Consider the following 17,817-nt stretch of genomic DNA (forward strand, 5'->3'; position numbering starts at 1 on the left):
AAGGGCTCAAAGGGAGATCCCGTTAAATTGGAAAGCACCAGGTTAAGATCCCATGCTAGTACTAGATGACTGACTGGAGGGTATAACCTCTCCAGACCCATGACAAAACGGCCTGCCATCGGGCTAGCGAAGACTGATTGACGGTCCACCCCTGAGTGGAACGGCAAGGTGTGCTAGGTGAATCTCTAAGATGACACTTCCAGACCTCACTGCTTCAAGTGCAACAGATAGTTTAAGATGGAGGGTATTGATACTTGAGTCAGAGACGTTCCCCTTTGCATCACCCAAATGGAAAAATCTCTTCCACTTAGCTAAGTAAGTGGCTCTAGTGTACGGCTTTTGGCTGCTGAGGAGGACCTCCCTGACAGGTTCAGAGCACACCAACTTATGGCGTTTAGCCATGAAGCTTCCATGCTATGAGTCGGATAGACTCGAGGTTGGGGTGCTGGAGGCGACTGTGGTCTTGGGTGATGAGATCCAGCACCAACAGCAGGGTGATCGGAGCGGCTACTGACAGTTCCCGGAGTGATGTGTACCAGCGTTGGCGGGGGTAGGCAGGTGCTATCAGAATGACTGACACCCTGTCCCTTCTGATCTTGAGCAAGACCTTGGGAACAAGTGGGAAAGCATAGAACAAATGGTCCTTCTAGAGGAGGAGAAACGCGTCCGCAGTCAAGCCCGGGCTGTGATTCAGGATGGAGCAAAACTGTTGACACTTCCTGTTCATTTTCGTCACAAACAGGTCCACCTGGGGAATTCCCCACAATTGGAAAATGCCGTTCACAATGTCCAAGCAGCTCGACCACTCACAGCCATGGAAGGATCTGCTGAGCTGGTCCCCGCCAGCTTGCTCTGGGATCCCAGAAGGTAAGACGCCTTTAGGTGTATTGAGTGAGCTATGCAGAAGGCAGAAGTCCCACAGCTTGAGGGCTTCTTAGCTTAGGGGAGAGGAGCGTGCTCCACCCTGTCTGTTTCTATGAAACATCGCTGTTGAACTGTCCATCCTGATTAATACACACCTGCCCTCCAGGTGGGATTGGAAGGTTTGACAGGCTAAGTGAACCACCCTCAACTCTCTGACATTGATACCGAGCAAGAGTTCTGTTTGGGACCAGAGGCCTTGCATCCTGAGTTCACCTAGATGCGCATCCCACCCCAATGCTAAAACATCTGTGACTAGCGACATCGCTGGTTGCGGTCTAGAGAAGGGCACTCCTGCACAAACTGTCTGAGGGTTGAGCCACCACAGCTGAGATTCAACAACCTGAGAAGGAAGCAAGATTACCTTGTCCAAACTGTCTCTGTTTGGGCGGTATACTGAAGCCAGCCAGGCCTGAAGGGCTCTGAGCCGCAGCCTTGCGTGCTGGACTACGGATGTGCAAGCAGCCACGTGACCGAGCAGCTTCAAGCAGCTCTGTCGTCGGTGTGGTGGGGAAAAGATGGAAGTCCTCTATAGTGGAGCACATGGTCTGGAAGCACGACTCTGGCAGAAACGGCCTGGCTTGGGTGGAGTCTAGCACAACTCCTATAAGCTCTATCCTCTGGGCTGGGGATAGGGTGAACATGGGCACATTTAGCAATAGCTCCAAACTGTCGAAGCTCAATTGTATTAGATGTACATGTGCATCTACCGGAGCCCTGGGGCAGCCCTCGACAAGCCAGTTTTCAACATATGGGAACCCCTGCACCTGCTGTCTCTGTAGGAAGGCGGCCACGACTGTCATGCACTTGATGAACACCCGAGGGGCTGCTGACAAGCCAAAGGGAAGGACTGTAAACTGGTAATGGCTATGATTCACTATGAACCTGAGAAAGAGTTTGTGGGACGGAACTATTGATATGTAGAAGTATACATCCTTCAAGTCGAGGGTGGCACACCAGTCCCCTGAATCCAGGGATGGAATGATGGTGGCCAAAAAGACCATGCGGAACTTCAGTTTCTTCCTGAATCTGTTGAGGCCTCACAGATTGAGAATGTGTCTGAGATCCCCTTTGGCTTTGGGGATTAAGAAATATTGGGAGTAAAAACCCTTGCCTCATAGCTCCTGAGGGACCTCCTCTACTGCTCCTGCAGCTAGGAGCATTTGCACCTCCTGCATAAGAAGTTGGAGCCAGGAAGGGAAGAGCAGAACTGGAGAGAATATCCCATGTCTACCATGTGGAGAACGCAGCAGTCTGAGGTTATCTGGGCCCACACACGATACAAGTGGGGACAGATGGTTCAGACAACAGGGGGAAGATCCAGTGACTGGAATGGTGCCCCCTCCCCTCAGCACACCCTCAAAAGGCATGCTTGGAGCCAGAGGACTGCCTCACTGAGCCCTGGCCCTGATTGGGCAGCAAATGGGGAGGCTTGCATCTGTTATTCATGCCCCGCTTCCTGGAGAAGTCCTACCTAGGCTAGGGAGGGTAGAAACACGAAGGAGACTGAGGCTTAAAATGCTTTCTCTGGGTAGCAGGAGTGTGCAGGCCCAGGGACTTCAATGTTACCCTTGAATCCTTTAGGCTACGGAGTTTCGAGTCCGCCTGCTCTGAAAATAACCCCAACCCATTAAAAGGGCAGGTCTCGTATTGTCTGCTGGACCTCTGGGGGGAGGCCCAAGACTTGAAGCCTTGAACTTCTCCTCATTGTGATGGCGGAGGATATGGTCAATGTGGCCATGTCCACCACGTCCAGGGAGGCCTATAAGGAGGTCTGTGCCGCTGCCTTGCCCTCCTCCACCACAGCTGCAAATTCTGGTCTAGAGTCTGCAGGGATCAGCTCCTTAAACTTCATCATGGCATTCCATGAATTGAAATTGTATCAGCTCAAGACTGTTTGCTGGTTAGTAATTTGAAGATGGAGCCCCCTGTGGAGTACACCGTCCTGCTGAAGAGGTCCAGCTTTTTTGAGTCCATGGATTTTGGGGTTGAGCCCTGCTTCCTGTCTTTCTCTTTCATTCGCAGCAGCTACCACTAGCAACCCTGGCTGTGGATGAGTAAACAGGTATTTGTACCCTTTTGAAGGTACTAAATATTACCTTTCTACCCCCTTAGCTGTAGGGGGTATAGAGGCAGGAGTCTACTACAAGGTCTTAGTGGTGGTCTGGATAGTTTTTATGAGGGGTAATGCTACCCTAAAGGGCCCCTTGGGAGCTAGGATGTCCACCAGGGCGTACACTGACTCGACCACCTCCTCGGCATGTAGCCCCAAGTTTTGAGCAGGTCCCATACGGTTTATATCCTTGGGATCAAGGCATACCCCAAGCGGGGAATGAACTGGGGTGGAACCCCTAAATACAAACTAACTACAACTAAAACTATTTACAGATTGAAGATACAAAAATCACTAGGGGAAATGCTTGCCGAAGCAAGAAAGACCCTTAGCTCCAACAACCATCGCTGGCGGAAGGAAGGAAATGAGGAGGCGGTGGGTTGGCAGGGACCTATGTGGCGCCATAAAGGCATGGCTCAAGGGGGCACCCAGGCTGACCTCACAGGTACTGCTCGGGGAAAAACCTTCCAACGACTGAACGCAGCACGCACACACTTACTTGGAATCGAAACGAGCAAGCATTCAAAGAAATGGAGAATTTCTACACAAGTTTAGTTTGTGTAGTGACCTTAATTTTACTGTAGTTAGAGTATTATTGAATATTTGTATTGTGGCAATGCTTAAGAGCCTTAGTCACAGACCAGGACCCCACTGTGCTTGGAGCTGTACAAACAGAAAGGATTCCTTCCCCAAGAAGCTTACAATTTAAGTACAAGAGACAATAGATGATACAGACAGAGGAATACAAGTGAACAATAGAACAACATAGGTCAGTGTGATCAGCAGTGATCTCAGCAGCTTAACTGTTAAGTATTGTGTAGACTAATGGGACAATGGTCCATACCTTCCCATCGAGTATAGTTTCCCATGTTGCTCTTTTCTTGCTAATTGGGCACTCTTCCATTTCCTGCATGGCTACTTCATATTCCCCATCCAGAAGCTGCAAGCGCCTGTACACACAAGTAACATTTTATTCACTATATGCTGAAATATATTCACTTGTTTTTAAAATGTCAAATATATTTCAATGGAACTTACACATACAAAATCTCTCAAAGTAGTTCATTTGCATGAAACTAATGCAACCCCCCTGATAGAAGTGTATTTGACAACACAGCCTGCATCTCAGCTAAAACAAAAACTGATGAAAATGGGACACCTAGTGACAAAGTATGACAAAAAAATCCTAGAGAGAATACCACATGTGATACGAGAAAATAAATGTTAAATACAAAATGAATGCAATGATGAGAATCTTCGTGTAAATGAAAAACCTATTGACCAAATGTCATCAAAAAATACCCAAATTATCCATGTTCTAATATGAGACTTCCAGTCAACAAACCAATATACCAGGATATCAGATCAGGACTCCTAAGACTAAAGAATTTGTCCCACTCACCACCATTGCCATTTTCAGAAGCCATCTTTCAAAGACAGTTGGTTTAATGAATGAAGTTCTCAAAAAACTTCACAACACACCTTTGTCTCCACTGCAACAGACAATTCAAGCACGATACTGTGCTTTTTCACTTCTGTCCAGATATTGACAATGTAAGTAAGGACAATGCCAAAGCATATGCATTAGATAATCTGTATAAACATTTCATCTCAAACATGATTATTCTCAAGTCAGCCATGCAAGCTCGGCTGCTAAGATTTCTACAGAAAAATATTTAATTAAGTTTGCTGTCACTCATGTTGAACAGCATGGAGGAGCAACACAGAAGTGACTAGGAAGTACAATTTTAAGTCATATACTAGAAAATGTTTAATGGCAGCACAAGTTTCTATGTCACTTCTGAAGGTATACAGAAACACCAACTAAAGGTTGTCAACATGGGATGTTACTGCACAGCAAGCCAGAAAATGAATCTACAGCAAACTAGCTTGCTGCATAGTGAAGTCCCACACTCCGCTCTGACTTACTACACTTTACAAGTAGTAGCCAAACCACATTAACGCCCCATGTAGACAAGCCCTTAGTATTCTGTAATGTCAAAATACAATCCCATGAGCTCACTTCCTAGCAAGACGTTATATTTTGCTTTTCAGGGCACTATTATTTTACTAGCCACATTCCAATTCCTATCAAGAGCTCATAAAGTTGCAAATGCATACTCCATGTCAGAAAGAAACAAACTTACAAAATTGCTTGCTAAATAGTTAAGTGCTACTTCAGTTTATCCAAACTATTTTATCAGTATTCAATATAAGAATCATGCCTTGCAGGAAAACAGTACTGCCTATATTTTTAGATGTCTCAGCAGGTGATACTGTAATAGGTGCTTATTGACTTGGAAGAGCCTTACCTTTTGCCTTTAGATAGGAAACATGGTTTACCATAGTGGAAGAATTTCAACAGTCTAAAGTTATAAACGTAACAAGTAAACCAAAGACCTATTTGTTTTGCTTCTTGATGGCATTTGGTAAACCGCGAAATGATCCATCATTACTCCATTCAGAAAATGGAAAGAGGTTTAGAAGAAAAAAAAGAAAACATGCACAGAAAGAAAAAAAAGGAGACTAACAGAGAATATATCTGAAATCCCAACTGGAGGACTGAGTCTTAAATATTTGCCTATTCTGGATACTCTGCCCCAAACACTGATTAAAAAAATACTTGCCTCAAATGATTAATATAAATGATTGTGTTTTTATGGAAAATTTATAAGGAAGTGTAGTTGCGAAAACTGGCAACTCAGACAATGAAGAATGATATTAATGAAATAGAAAGCATCTTTGAAGTGGCAAACATGTTTTCTTTCAAAATTTGAATTTGCTGAAACTGAAAAAGATGTTTACCAAGCTGAATTTTGAACTTTATGGTAAATAAAAACAAAAGAAAATAGCTAACCATTTGTAACTTAGAAAAATAAGTAGAAAGTAAAGAGGTACTAAATATTAAATACGTTTGTAATTTGGAATACTGTGCTATCAGAAAACACAGGGAACAATCTCTGTTGAAGTTCATACTCTCTACTTCCTCTGGTCACTTGATATGCACTTGAATTTTGTTGATTTTGCAGTAAGGATGACATTTAAGATTAATTTAACTACTTTTCAGATATTTTTGATATGTGATGGAGTTAAATGCACTGCTATGCATTTTAGACAAAATATCATACATAACATATGATACAGTTAATTTATATTTTTGAAAGAGGAGAACTTATGGAAATAATTATTAGCTAATTGTTAGTCCTAACCACTAACCTAAACTAAAGGTGACCTTTGCTTACAGTGTAAGTGAGCTGAGTATTGATTTGGATGCCAGGACACAAGCTATATTCTGGTAAAGATGTATTGAATATTCATAGGTTAGTTAATTATATTTATCATCATCAGATATTCCTAGACAAGACAGAGAGGCAATCTTGAACCTGAAGTGTCCCTCATCAGTATCTTATGAGCAATGTATTTGCCAACAAGTGAAAAAGGACACTTTTTGCTTCTGGTGGATAGGGATTGGCTACAATACAAGAGGCAACCAATGCAAGAGAAACTCAGATTTCCAAAATACAGTTGCAACTAATAGAATTCTAACAGCTCTTCAATCTGAGTACAGGCAATTATTAGGCATTAAAAACCGTTATGCAACATACACAGATAAAAGGTAAAATCAGCAGACTTCATAAATCCACTGAAACTACTTCAAACAGTAATGGTGAACTCCAAACTCAATCTTGTGTTACAATCACCAAAACCTTGATAGTGCTTTAGAGCAACGTCCTCCACAACCCAGCTGGGACTAGCAGCTGAGCCTGGCACAGGGTAGGAGCCACTGGCCGGGTCTTCCCCAGTCCCACCACCTACCCCACAGTGATTTATCTCTCTGCCAGCTGCCCTGGGCACCCAAAACATACTGCTGGGGAGGGCTGCATGACTGCTCTTGTGGCTTCCTTTTGCTTCCCCATCAGAAAGTCATTTTTCTGTGGGGAAGCAAAGAAATCTGCAGGGGACATAAATTCAGCACATGTGCAGTGGTGCAGAATTTCCCCAGGAGTATTCTATTAAAGGAATGACATGACAGAAGCTTTTAGGCCAATTCAGAAAATCACTGAGGACAGATTGGTTCCACTTCCCAACAGCTGGCCATGCACTTCTTGGCCCATCCGGTACATATGGCTGAGTTGGACTGGTTCTACTCTGAAGAACTCCTACCCAGTGCTCCACAAAATAAAACAACTGTCATATCCCAAGGTTTCAAAGAAGACAACAGTATGGTTAAATCATCAAACCCAACTCTGGACACAAGTGAGTTCCAAGCTGACTACAAAAAAGGCAGACACCAGGACTGTACTGAACTGCATGCATATAGATGCAGACTGAGTTGTGTCAGCACAAGACACTGATGTTCTTCTGTTACAGGGGGCCCCATGAGGCTAAGTTGCTCTGGCTTCGGCTTTCAGCCCTCAGCGGGGCTTGGGCTTCTTGCCCTAGGCCCCCAGCATCTCTAACGCTGGCCCTGCTCTCTGGTTTATTTTGGCGGACCCCCTGAAACCTGCTCGTGGCCCCCCCAGTGGGACCCAGACCTCTGGTTGCAAACCTCTGCAAAAAAAGATATTACCTCATCCACCTTGTCTCTCCAATACCTTAGGACCAATACGGCTACAACACTGTATGACAAAAAACACAGAATACTGGAGTATTCACTTGCCGTTACTTTGAGTAACGGGTATCTTCTGAAGCATTTGGATTGCTTTAAGTTGTAAATAAGTGCAAACTGCCTTAAAAAAAACTAAGTACACTAATTAGTGCCATGTTATCTTAATAAAAAACAAAAACATTTAATAAGTGTTTTATGATAACCAAACAAATCAATAAAAACACAAACCAGTTTTCTTTAAACAAATCTGCATAATCAATGGTAACTGATATTTACAATGAGGCAGCACACACTTGTTATTCAGATAAATAATATGCTTTTGACAGGAGAAATATGCAATTACTGTGGTGTTACTGAAGTAATGGATAACTAATCTATCCTTGAGATGATTATGGGATAGAATATGTGGCTGCATCAGCAGGGTAAGGAGAAAGTTCTCTCTCAACAAATAAAATATTAGCTAATGTACTTAAGAGCTATTTTCCTAATTATGCAGTCACTGGTCCATAAGACTACAGAAGTTACATCTGTCTCTGACAACTGATAAGGGGGACAGATTTTATGCTGATTATCCGCAGGAGGATCTTAAAACTTGTTTTAGCAGGGAATATGTTTTCTGCATTGGTTATAAAAGAACGTTAGGTTTGAAGTGTCCTCTGTGAAATCTGCAAACTAGTTTTTCAAGGAATTTACTCTTTCACAGCAAAGACCAAGCTAACACTTGTTTCAGCCATCCACTGATCTACACATTGAAAATGTAGAATACAAAAATTGAGAAAAATGAAATTCAAAAGTAGATTTTCATTTAATATCAAATTGCATGAGTAACAAAAGAAAACCATTTGATTTTCATAATATTACCTGTTTTTATCAAATACTGTCATTTGTGCCACAAAAGTCTTTTCTCCATCTTCACGATTTGAAGAATTACGTTTTCTTCTAGCGGGAAGCTCCTCATTGACATCTGCATTTCAAAAATATTGCATACAATTGTTAAAAATGCAGGCAATTCCAGCAAATTGGGAAGTCAGTGTGAATAAAGACCCAACTATATATTTTAAGTTAACATGTGTGATTTTTAACTAGTAACAGAGGCAAGGATTAATGTAATATGATCAATATTTTTTGGAACTTTATCATTAAATTGAATATTAGTAACATTTTAGGATACCCCATTCTTATAGTGTTAATCACGTTTTAACTTGGTGTTAGATAAACTGGCTTACAGAATTTGAGCCTTGTTCTCCCTCCCTTTTCATCGTGTATTGTAACAATTAAAAGCAAAAATAAAAAGAACTGGACTATTTTTCTCTAAACTACCATTAAAGCTTTGATGTTTGTGGAATACTATAATTCTCTGGTAAAATTAAGGTATTAGATTTAAGTCAGTTTTATTTTTAAAAAAGTTTGCTCTGTTAATGAAAGCCACAGCAGTATCTGTGGAATCCATTTAGTTCAGTCACTAGTAACCTTCCAGCAGTGTTTTGGCAGGACAATTAATCAACAGCAGGAATGAAGAGATTCCAGAGTTCTGTTTTATATCATCAACTCTGTGCCAGAGCTAGCCTTTGGTATTATATGCACATTACCATACATCTTGATAAAAGTTAGCTATTACATGTGTATACGATACCAAAACCCATTATATATGGTGTGTATCTAAAGGCATGCTATCTTTCTAGTACTGTCTTGAAACAGACATCTTTACAAACTAATGAAAGTCAATTAAGTCACCCATATTTGATTCTGGATCCTACTGAGCATGACTAGTCAACCTGAAATTCTGAAAGACTATATACATACATATAAGCTAAACCTGACAAATGCACGTTCAAAAACTGATCTTACCTATGTTTTCATTAGTCTCACCATTGATCATTCCATTAAATTCTCTTCTTCCTGGACGAGTTACTCTGAATAACAACGAGTAAGACTTCACCATATGGCTGTTGCTGGGTTCAAACTCATTGCTGGAAACAGCGAGTGATGGGAAGTTGCCTGGCTTTATTTGGTTGATGTCTGGGTTTAAAGGCACCTGCTTTTTACCTGTAGGAACTTGCCTTATTGGACAACTGACATCCTGCAAGCATAAAAGAAAGTTTTTAAGGTTTGGGGTTTTTGTTAAATGGAAATTCTTCACTATCTGAAAATATGTAAAATTTATCTGTATCTGCCCTACTGTCATTTTGGAAACAACAGTGCTGCCTAAAACAATGCATCCTCTTGGTATGACTAGATTAAAATTTCAAGGAACTATCAATCTGAAACAGCAGGTTTTGCATGCATAAACAGAAATTTGAAAGTGTAGTTAAAAATGGCATTTTATAATAGCTTCTGGGAGCAGCCATCTTTTTGGAAAAGTGATTAATTTGTTACACTATCATGCAGCATTCAATAAGACCGTAAAGTAGTTCTTAGTCCCCATTTAATTCCATTTACTTACAATATATATAATGAAAATATGTAATCTTTTGTTAAGGGCTCTCTTGTCTTGTCCTTCCAATATTACAAAGTGCTCTTAATGAAATGTTTGGGAGATTTGGGTTTGCCATATGCAGTGTCTCCCAAACAAATCATGAAGCACTTTTGTCATATTGGATATACAAGGCAGGAAACCTTTAGAATGATTAAACTCGCAACAAAATTTATATTTAAAAGAATCAACATTTACCTCCCATCATTCTACTTGTCCACCCCCTAAATAGTAACCAACACTGTTGAATTACATGACAGATCTTAAAAGCAGGTCTGAATGTCTGGCATCTAAGAACGTTCAGCCAAAGTACTTTCCCTAATTTTAAACCTAAATGGAAACAGATTCACAACTTGGCTTCCACATTTCCATAGTCATGAGGGATTTAAGAGTATATAAGGAAATGTCTGGTTGGATTAGTCTGGTTTGATCCTGGAGATCAATTATCTGGATGGCTAATTTCAAGAAGTGAAATTTGCTGGTAGCCGGGGTGTAGCATTAAGTATAATTAAAGTAGCAAGCTAATTCAGAAAGGCTTCTGAAAATTACTGTAGTACACTAAATTTGTCAAACAAAAATATTTCAGAGAAACAATATAAAAAATGAACACAGAACAGAGCAAGGAAAGGGAGAGAAGAGGTGGCAGATGATTGGGGAATACAAAAGGTTGTAAGCTCCTAAGTACAGCAATTATCCTATAACTTTGTACAATGCCTATTTTAATCTGCCTCTGGACATCACCACAATGTAAACAAAATACATGGAGATAAATCAGAAATATGGATTTACATTGGTGACAGGACAAAAAAATGGAAAATGTCTTACATAAAGGATGATTAAAAATCACAGCAAATTAAGTGGGATGTACAAGGAGACTAAATTATATTAAATAAAGCTGAACATCTCTTTGAAATTTGAGAACCTCCACTACAGTCATTACACTCTTACGAAGGTTTCATCCAAGAGAAAAAAGCTTGAAAAGTTTTAGCCCACTTACTAGTCAGGTGAAGATACAAATGCATGTGGCGTAGTTAAATGAATATGAGTGCTGGTGTGGCCACCAGCAAAGTCCAAGGCAGTGCCTTTGTGAGAAGCCCAGCTTCTGAGGTGGTAAGAAAGGTCTCAATTTGGGACACCATCTTTTATACTGGGCTTCTGCTGTTAGACATCTGGAAATCTGAAGCTTTATAACTCCTCTTCAAATTGAAAGGAGGTCTCCACTAATGTACTCCTTTTCAGCCTAACTAATGCTACAAAAGAAAAAACTGCATTTCTTCACCCAGTTCTCTTTTTGGGGGTACCTCATCGCCTGTAAATCATTTCAGTGCCTATCTCTGACACTGTTCATAGCTATATGCAAACTCAGAAAGACATGCTACATTTGGTAAGTTATCTTCATAACAATACAAGCTAGTAATATTTTAAATGGGAACTAGATTTTTTTTTTAATTGATGTCTTAGGCAACCCACATTCATGAGGGAAAGTTTACCACTTAGATTTTTCAAGATCTGCAAGAAATCATCTTACAACTTTAGCTGAATGAATAAAAATTGCGCCTCCTAAAATGTAAATATTCCCAAAAATATCTTGGCAGGCAAAAATGGAAAGTGAGAAGTTAATTTCCTTCCAAACACACATCTAGATTAAGGATAGCATCCATAAGTAGAACAGCAGGCAACAAGTTAAGCAGCTTTTCCTATAAGATTACTTTCAACAGTGATCGGTACAGGTCAACTCTGCTCCCGCAGAAATCAGAAACTCCCAGTGACTTCAGTCAGAGCAGAATAAAGCCAATTTTAAGTGCTTTTGAAAATTCCATCCATAATCAACAGAAAGTAATTTAGACAGGTAGTGCTCTCTAGTAGTAATGTAAGTTTAAGACCAATTTAATCTCTTAACTGAAGCATCATGCTGTCATTAACTAACATTACCAACCTGGAGGCTAAAGAGATGTTTAGGAATCAATTAAGCTTTGCACTTTAACATTTATGAAATGTTTCTCAAGTCATGTTACCTTTCTTTTCTTGTGGCAAACTTTCACAAGCAGTACTTCCAGGGTTACAGAATTTTGTTCATTCTCTGAGTTTTGTGATGGCTTATCTAAACAGAAAAATATTTTAAATCTTGAAAAAGTAACAACTCTATTCAGTGCCCACAAGTTTACTGCAGTTTTTTTTTAAATCATTGCCATTTTCAGATACAAGGACTTTCTGCAAAGTTCTAAAGTCACACACTCCTACTGAAATTTCAGTGCTCCCCATCTTGAGAAAGAACCTTACTTTATAACTGCTCCATTATTAGCAGATTAAAAATGTAAGTAGAGTTGATCTGTAATGTTTGAAAGTTTAACATAACAGGGCAAACTCACTTCCATTCGTCTTTTTTTAGCTCTTGGTTCATAGTAAAGTACAACTCTAGTTTTTAACTCCCCTTTTAAGGAAACAGCCAGTGAAAAACTGAATCACTTACCTATAACTGGAGTTATCCAAATAGGTCTCCCCCACAGATCCACATGCCAAAATGCAAGTTTACATCATAAACATGTACCCAGTACTGCTATAACTAAAAATTGTAATTGAGGGTACTGTACAGGTTCATAGTACAGCCCAGAGGCAGAGTAGAACATTCACCAACCACAAGCTTCTGAAGCAATAGGAAAAAAAGGGTGAATGTGGATTTGTTAAGAAAAGCCAGAAAACTCCAGTTTCAGGTGAGTGACCTAAATTATTTCCCATAAAAAATTCTTATTTACTCCTCCCAAATCTACAATTTACTTTGCATCATTGCCAAGGACCCAAATGCCATCAGTTAGAAATCACAACGTTCAACCCCAAGCAGAGTGTTAGAGACCAACGAGAGAACTGAAAAAAAAATCCAGTTTAAAATAAATAATTTTACAATCCCTGTGCTACAGATTTTCCAATTGATGTAATGTTCAAGATGGCTACTACCAGTAGTATGATCATCAATGCCAATAAAAATCTGGATTAAAACACATTTACAGTGTAAATAAAGGCCTCATCATGTCAATTTAAGATAATTTGTGGAGAACAAATTCAGTCTCTGGCAATACAGATTGACCAGTCCAGCACTGAACAGATTTCTTCAGATCTAACTCGGTCCTCCTAAAACTGAAATTTAGAACCATCACAAAGTAAAATAACTATTTCAGACAATTTGAGTGTACTGGGAACTAGTTTATTTTACTAAACTGCTGCTTATTAAGTAAATCAAATCCTTATTAAATTAACTGGCAACATTCCTGCAGTCCAGTTCTTTTCTTACTTACTCATCTGAATATTTCTATTTCTGCAAATGTATTTCAGAGCACTATTCATGGCTCTAGGTGCTTGTGTAAATATGAATATAAACTAAAAGATTTTTAAAAATCCCAAACAGTAATTTATCCATCCAAGCTTACTCCAACCAAAATAAAAACTGCCCAAAGCACCTACTATAAAAAAAGTACATATATCTCACACCATGGCTTCATGAAAAGCAGTGAAACAGATGGTCTTACAATGTGCTTTCTGCATGTTGCACCACTGAACTGGACACCCATATTCTTCACTAACTTAGTTTCTAAAAAGTTAAGATGCATCCCCAGAGAACATCACAACAGTGTGATGACAACAAACGCAGATCATTGTAGAAAGGTCTGCATCCAAAAAAGAGGTTTTGCTCTTGACCAGCAGATATTTAACAGGCAGTCTTGGTCAAAGCTGCTACCTTGAACTATCAGTGACAGCTAGATGCTAATACTTAAAATTGCAGAGGTATATCCAGTTTGTTACTCAGTTTCACAATCAAAGGACTTTCATAATCTGCCATTTCTTCTAGTTGCCACCCCCACCCTATTACCTCAGGAAACACCCAGTCTTATCTGTGTTAAGCTTAAACCAACTAGCCCTCATCCAAAGCCAAAAATCTCAGACACCAAGTAAAATGTTTAATTACATCTATCAGATCAGATGAGACATCAAAGAGTTGTCAGCATACTAGAGACCATGCCCTGTGTCTCCTAACTCACCTTCCTACTGGCATTATATTCACACTGAACAAGCATGATCTGTTTTTAATTTAGTAACAATTTTGGTAGCTCACCTGCAAATTTTAACTACTTACAGGGGCATTAGCAATCTTAAGAATTGTAATAGATTTACATGCTTTTTAGTTTTAAGAGAATTTTTCACTGTTAATTTGAAAATTAATCCTGTTCATTCAAGAATACAAATGTTCACAGAAAGACATTCCTATCAAAGAATACCGACCAGCAGATATACAAAAAACCATAGCTGTGTTTAATTTGCAAAATAAAAAGTAGTTAGCATTATTCTGAGAGCTTTTGGAATAATTTTTACTATCACACCAAAAAAGCATGTCAATGGCTAGTCTGTCACAAAACTTTCTATATTTAGTATTCACTACTGCTCATGAGAGATGTTCTTTAGGATGAACATGCAATCATATTGTTTTCACTATGCATATTTCTCTACTGAAAGAGCAGCACCAACGTATGAGGATTTCATAGTTAAACAGCGCAGCCACATTACCAACAGTCACAGAATGATTTACAGCAATTATGCTAACATCTTGAAAAATCTGCTCAAACCTACCAACACAGGGAGTCTAAGCCAGAAATTAAATTAAAAGACATGGTCTGTCAGCAGGGCCCACAGAGAGCACCCAGGCGTTCCCATTCTATACACCAACTATTTGAAGTTGTGTATAGTGTGCTTCCCATTAGGTGTCGTCCACAGACCATATTTGGGAGGAATGGATCATTAGGTGTCTGAAGCTAGACTACAGCACTATGCATTCGTTTCCCCCACCCCCATCCTCTGCCAGGCCATGGGGAGCAACCAGTGATTTCTTTTGCTTCTGTTCTCACCACAGGGTATGGGCTCCTTGATCTCCTTGTTGCTTCCATGATAAAGCATTAGAGTAGAGGCAACAAGTTGAAAAATTCCTGAGGGTATAAACAGAAGATAAGCATTCCCAAATGGAATCAGGGCAGCAGTGGGACCAGCACTCTTCTTTGGATATTCCTTTTCAATTCCACAAAAGGAACACTCAGAAGTATTCCTAGATCAAGGGAGCAACACGCACTCACCAAAACAAAATTCCTATTTATCACTGGCAAAATAGTTTTTCAAATCCAGATGCTACTAACCATAATTTAAGTGTATTTTGGAAAAATTTCCAGGCCAAGTATACAAAATGTTCAGAGAGCATAAATGTTTGCAGACACCATTACCCATACTAAAAATATAGATCTTTAAGTGAGCTGAATATTTTTTGAATACTACAAAAAAGGTCACTAACAGAATACATGTGTTCATTTAAAAGTTGGAAATAAATCTTTTAAAATAAAATATTTTAAAGTAATTTTCTTTTATTTATCTGCAAAGAACTGAATTCGGGTATGTAAGAGTTAATAAATTACCAATATCTAAAGCACCATAAAGAACACAGATTCCTGTTCTAACTGGAGGAGAAAGAACCATGGACTCACGTCTTAGTAGTTCAAGAATTCTATTAACTTTTTGTGAAGTTACGGCTGCATATATACATACAGATATTTACAACTGTAAATCATTAGCAAAATACAAGATTTCAGTTCATCTTTAAAGATCTAGGTATGGCATTTTCAGTTTCATTTCTGGTCTATATTTTATATCAATGAAAATATTCTTTCAACTTTGTGGAACCTCAAAATAGGAATTTAGCATTACTTGATTTTTTTTTTTGTTCCACTTCAAATTCCCAAGAAAACCAGAAAAATTCCATATGGATACTTGCTTAAAGAGAACAACTCAACTCAACTTTTAGCTATTAACTGTTTAAAAGCACGACAAAGACTTTAAGCTTTTAACAGAATCTGCATGTACTAAGTGAAAGTTTGCAACATTTTATTGCTTAGTATTAATGTCAGAAAACACTTATCTAAAGTACATATGAGAAGGTACGCATTTTTCTATTGTAAAAAGTAAAAATATATAAGTATTGTGCTAGTGGGATAGTCGAGCTCAAAGCAATTAAAAAAATACACTGTACAAACATCTGGGATTGTAATATATGGCAAATCTATTCAGCTCAAGTGTATTCCCTGATACTGAACGTTTAAGAGGTTTATTACACATTATAATGTAGTATAATGAATTTTAACAGACATACCATTTTTATGGAAGAAACCAGTAAATGTGAGTTGCAGATGGGCAGACAAGCTAAACAGGAAAAAAAAGTTAGAATAAATAGGTATTTTTGCCTCAAAAAATCACAGATTATTCAGTACATTATCCCTCAGAATTAGTCTATAACCAGAATCAGATCTATAATCATTAAGTGAATAAACTGTCTCCTTAGTAATTAGAGCGACTTAGTAATTTCCAGAGCTTCAGCATATTAAATATAGCAGTTGGATGCAAATTTTAAGACAAACTTCTTTGCATACAGAAAGGTACCCCGGCATGATCAGCATTTTCAGAAGGTAGAGGGTTTGACCACTACCTTAATGAATACTCAGTGCCTGAAGGCAAGGGTTTGAGGGTGTATTTTGTAATATACTACATACAAAATCTATGCTAAAAGAACATTCCGATAGAAATGTCAAGCACTCAAAAGTTAGGAAGTGAAAGAATTAGAGTTGCCTGTGCACTATGATATAGTCTTATATCACATACTATATTTTCCCCACAAGGCCCCAGTATTTGTGCACAGGATGAACCTACTCTGGGGATGAATCAGGGTTGCATAAAAAGAGTGGCTTCTATCTGTAGAATCCCTACTTAATCTGTTGAAGTTAGAAGGCGTGTGGTGTATAAGGCAGGGGACTGCAGGAACAGAAAGGACTGTCTCATGGTTATAAGAAAAGGAGTACTTGTGGCACCTTAGAGACTAACAAATTTATTTGAGCATAAGCTTTCGTGGGTACTCCTTTTCTTTTCATGGATACAGACTAACACGGCTGCTACTCTGAAAGCTCTCATGGTTATTGCAGTTGAAAGCTGCCAGTCCCAACCTCCCTGTCACTCTTCTGTCACCTTGCCTCCAAAGTCCCAGCCCTCCTCCTCCAAAGAGTCTCAGCCTCCCATTTTCCCCTCCCCCAAACCTCCCCAGACTCCTTGTCACAATCTACTCCATTCTTTCTTCCCAGTCTGGCTTTTGTCCCCTCTGCATTCCAATCACACTGCTTCCTCCTCCACACTGCCTGGGTTCCAGCAAGGTGGTCAACTGAGTGACATGACAGGCTCCCTGCTCACAGTTCCACTGGTCAGCCCCAGCCGTCATTACAGAGAAAGTCTGGCTTTCTCACCTGTAGCCCTGGACTGAAGCATACTCAGTCACTGTGGCAATGGCACATGCGGTATGGTGAGCACAAGGAGCTGTGAGAGGCTCAAGCATGCACACTGAGAATGGGATCTTCTGAGATTTAGCTGTTAAAATCCAAGAAGTCTCTACTAAGTATATGTGAACTACAGTTTTCAAAGGCTTATTATAACTTGATAAAATTTGGGTCTATTTTCATGGGATAGCAAAAGGCACAAATCTAAAGTCAAGTAAAATTACTAGCAACTGAAAACTGGATCTTATGACAACTGATGGTCAATCTTAATAGGTGGGACTAGTAGACCCACCTTTAAAACACATATACCCTCCAACACATGCAGTTAATGGTTTGATTACTGTGTATTTTATTT

General features: G+C 39.5%; 1 protein-coding gene across 1 annotated transcript in view; it reads right to left on the minus strand.

The window, feature by feature from the left end:
• Positions 1–17,817, minus strand: part of SUZ12 (SUZ12 polycomb repressive complex 2 subunit) — a 51,282-nt gene that overhangs the window by 14,661 nt on the left and 18,804 nt on the right. Inside the window, exons 5-9 of the mRNA XM_048819263.2 lie at positions 16,295–16,344; positions 12,132–12,217; positions 9,492–9,723; positions 8,505–8,607; positions 3,879–3,984 (exon numbers count right to left, since the gene is read on the minus strand). Of these exons, the coding sequence (XP_048675220.2) occupies positions 3,879–3,984; positions 8,505–8,607; positions 9,492–9,723; positions 12,132–12,217; positions 16,295–16,344 (577 nt within the window). The remainder of the gene's footprint in view (positions 1–3,878; positions 3,985–8,504; positions 8,608–9,491; positions 9,724–12,131; positions 12,218–16,294; positions 16,345–17,817) is intronic.

This window comes from Caretta caretta, chromosome 14, assembly GCF_965140235.1.
Source record: "Caretta caretta isolate rCarCar2 chromosome 14, rCarCar1.hap1, whole genome shotgun sequence".
Classification (NCBI taxonomy): domain Eukaryota; kingdom Metazoa; phylum Chordata; order Testudines; family Cheloniidae; genus Caretta; species Caretta caretta.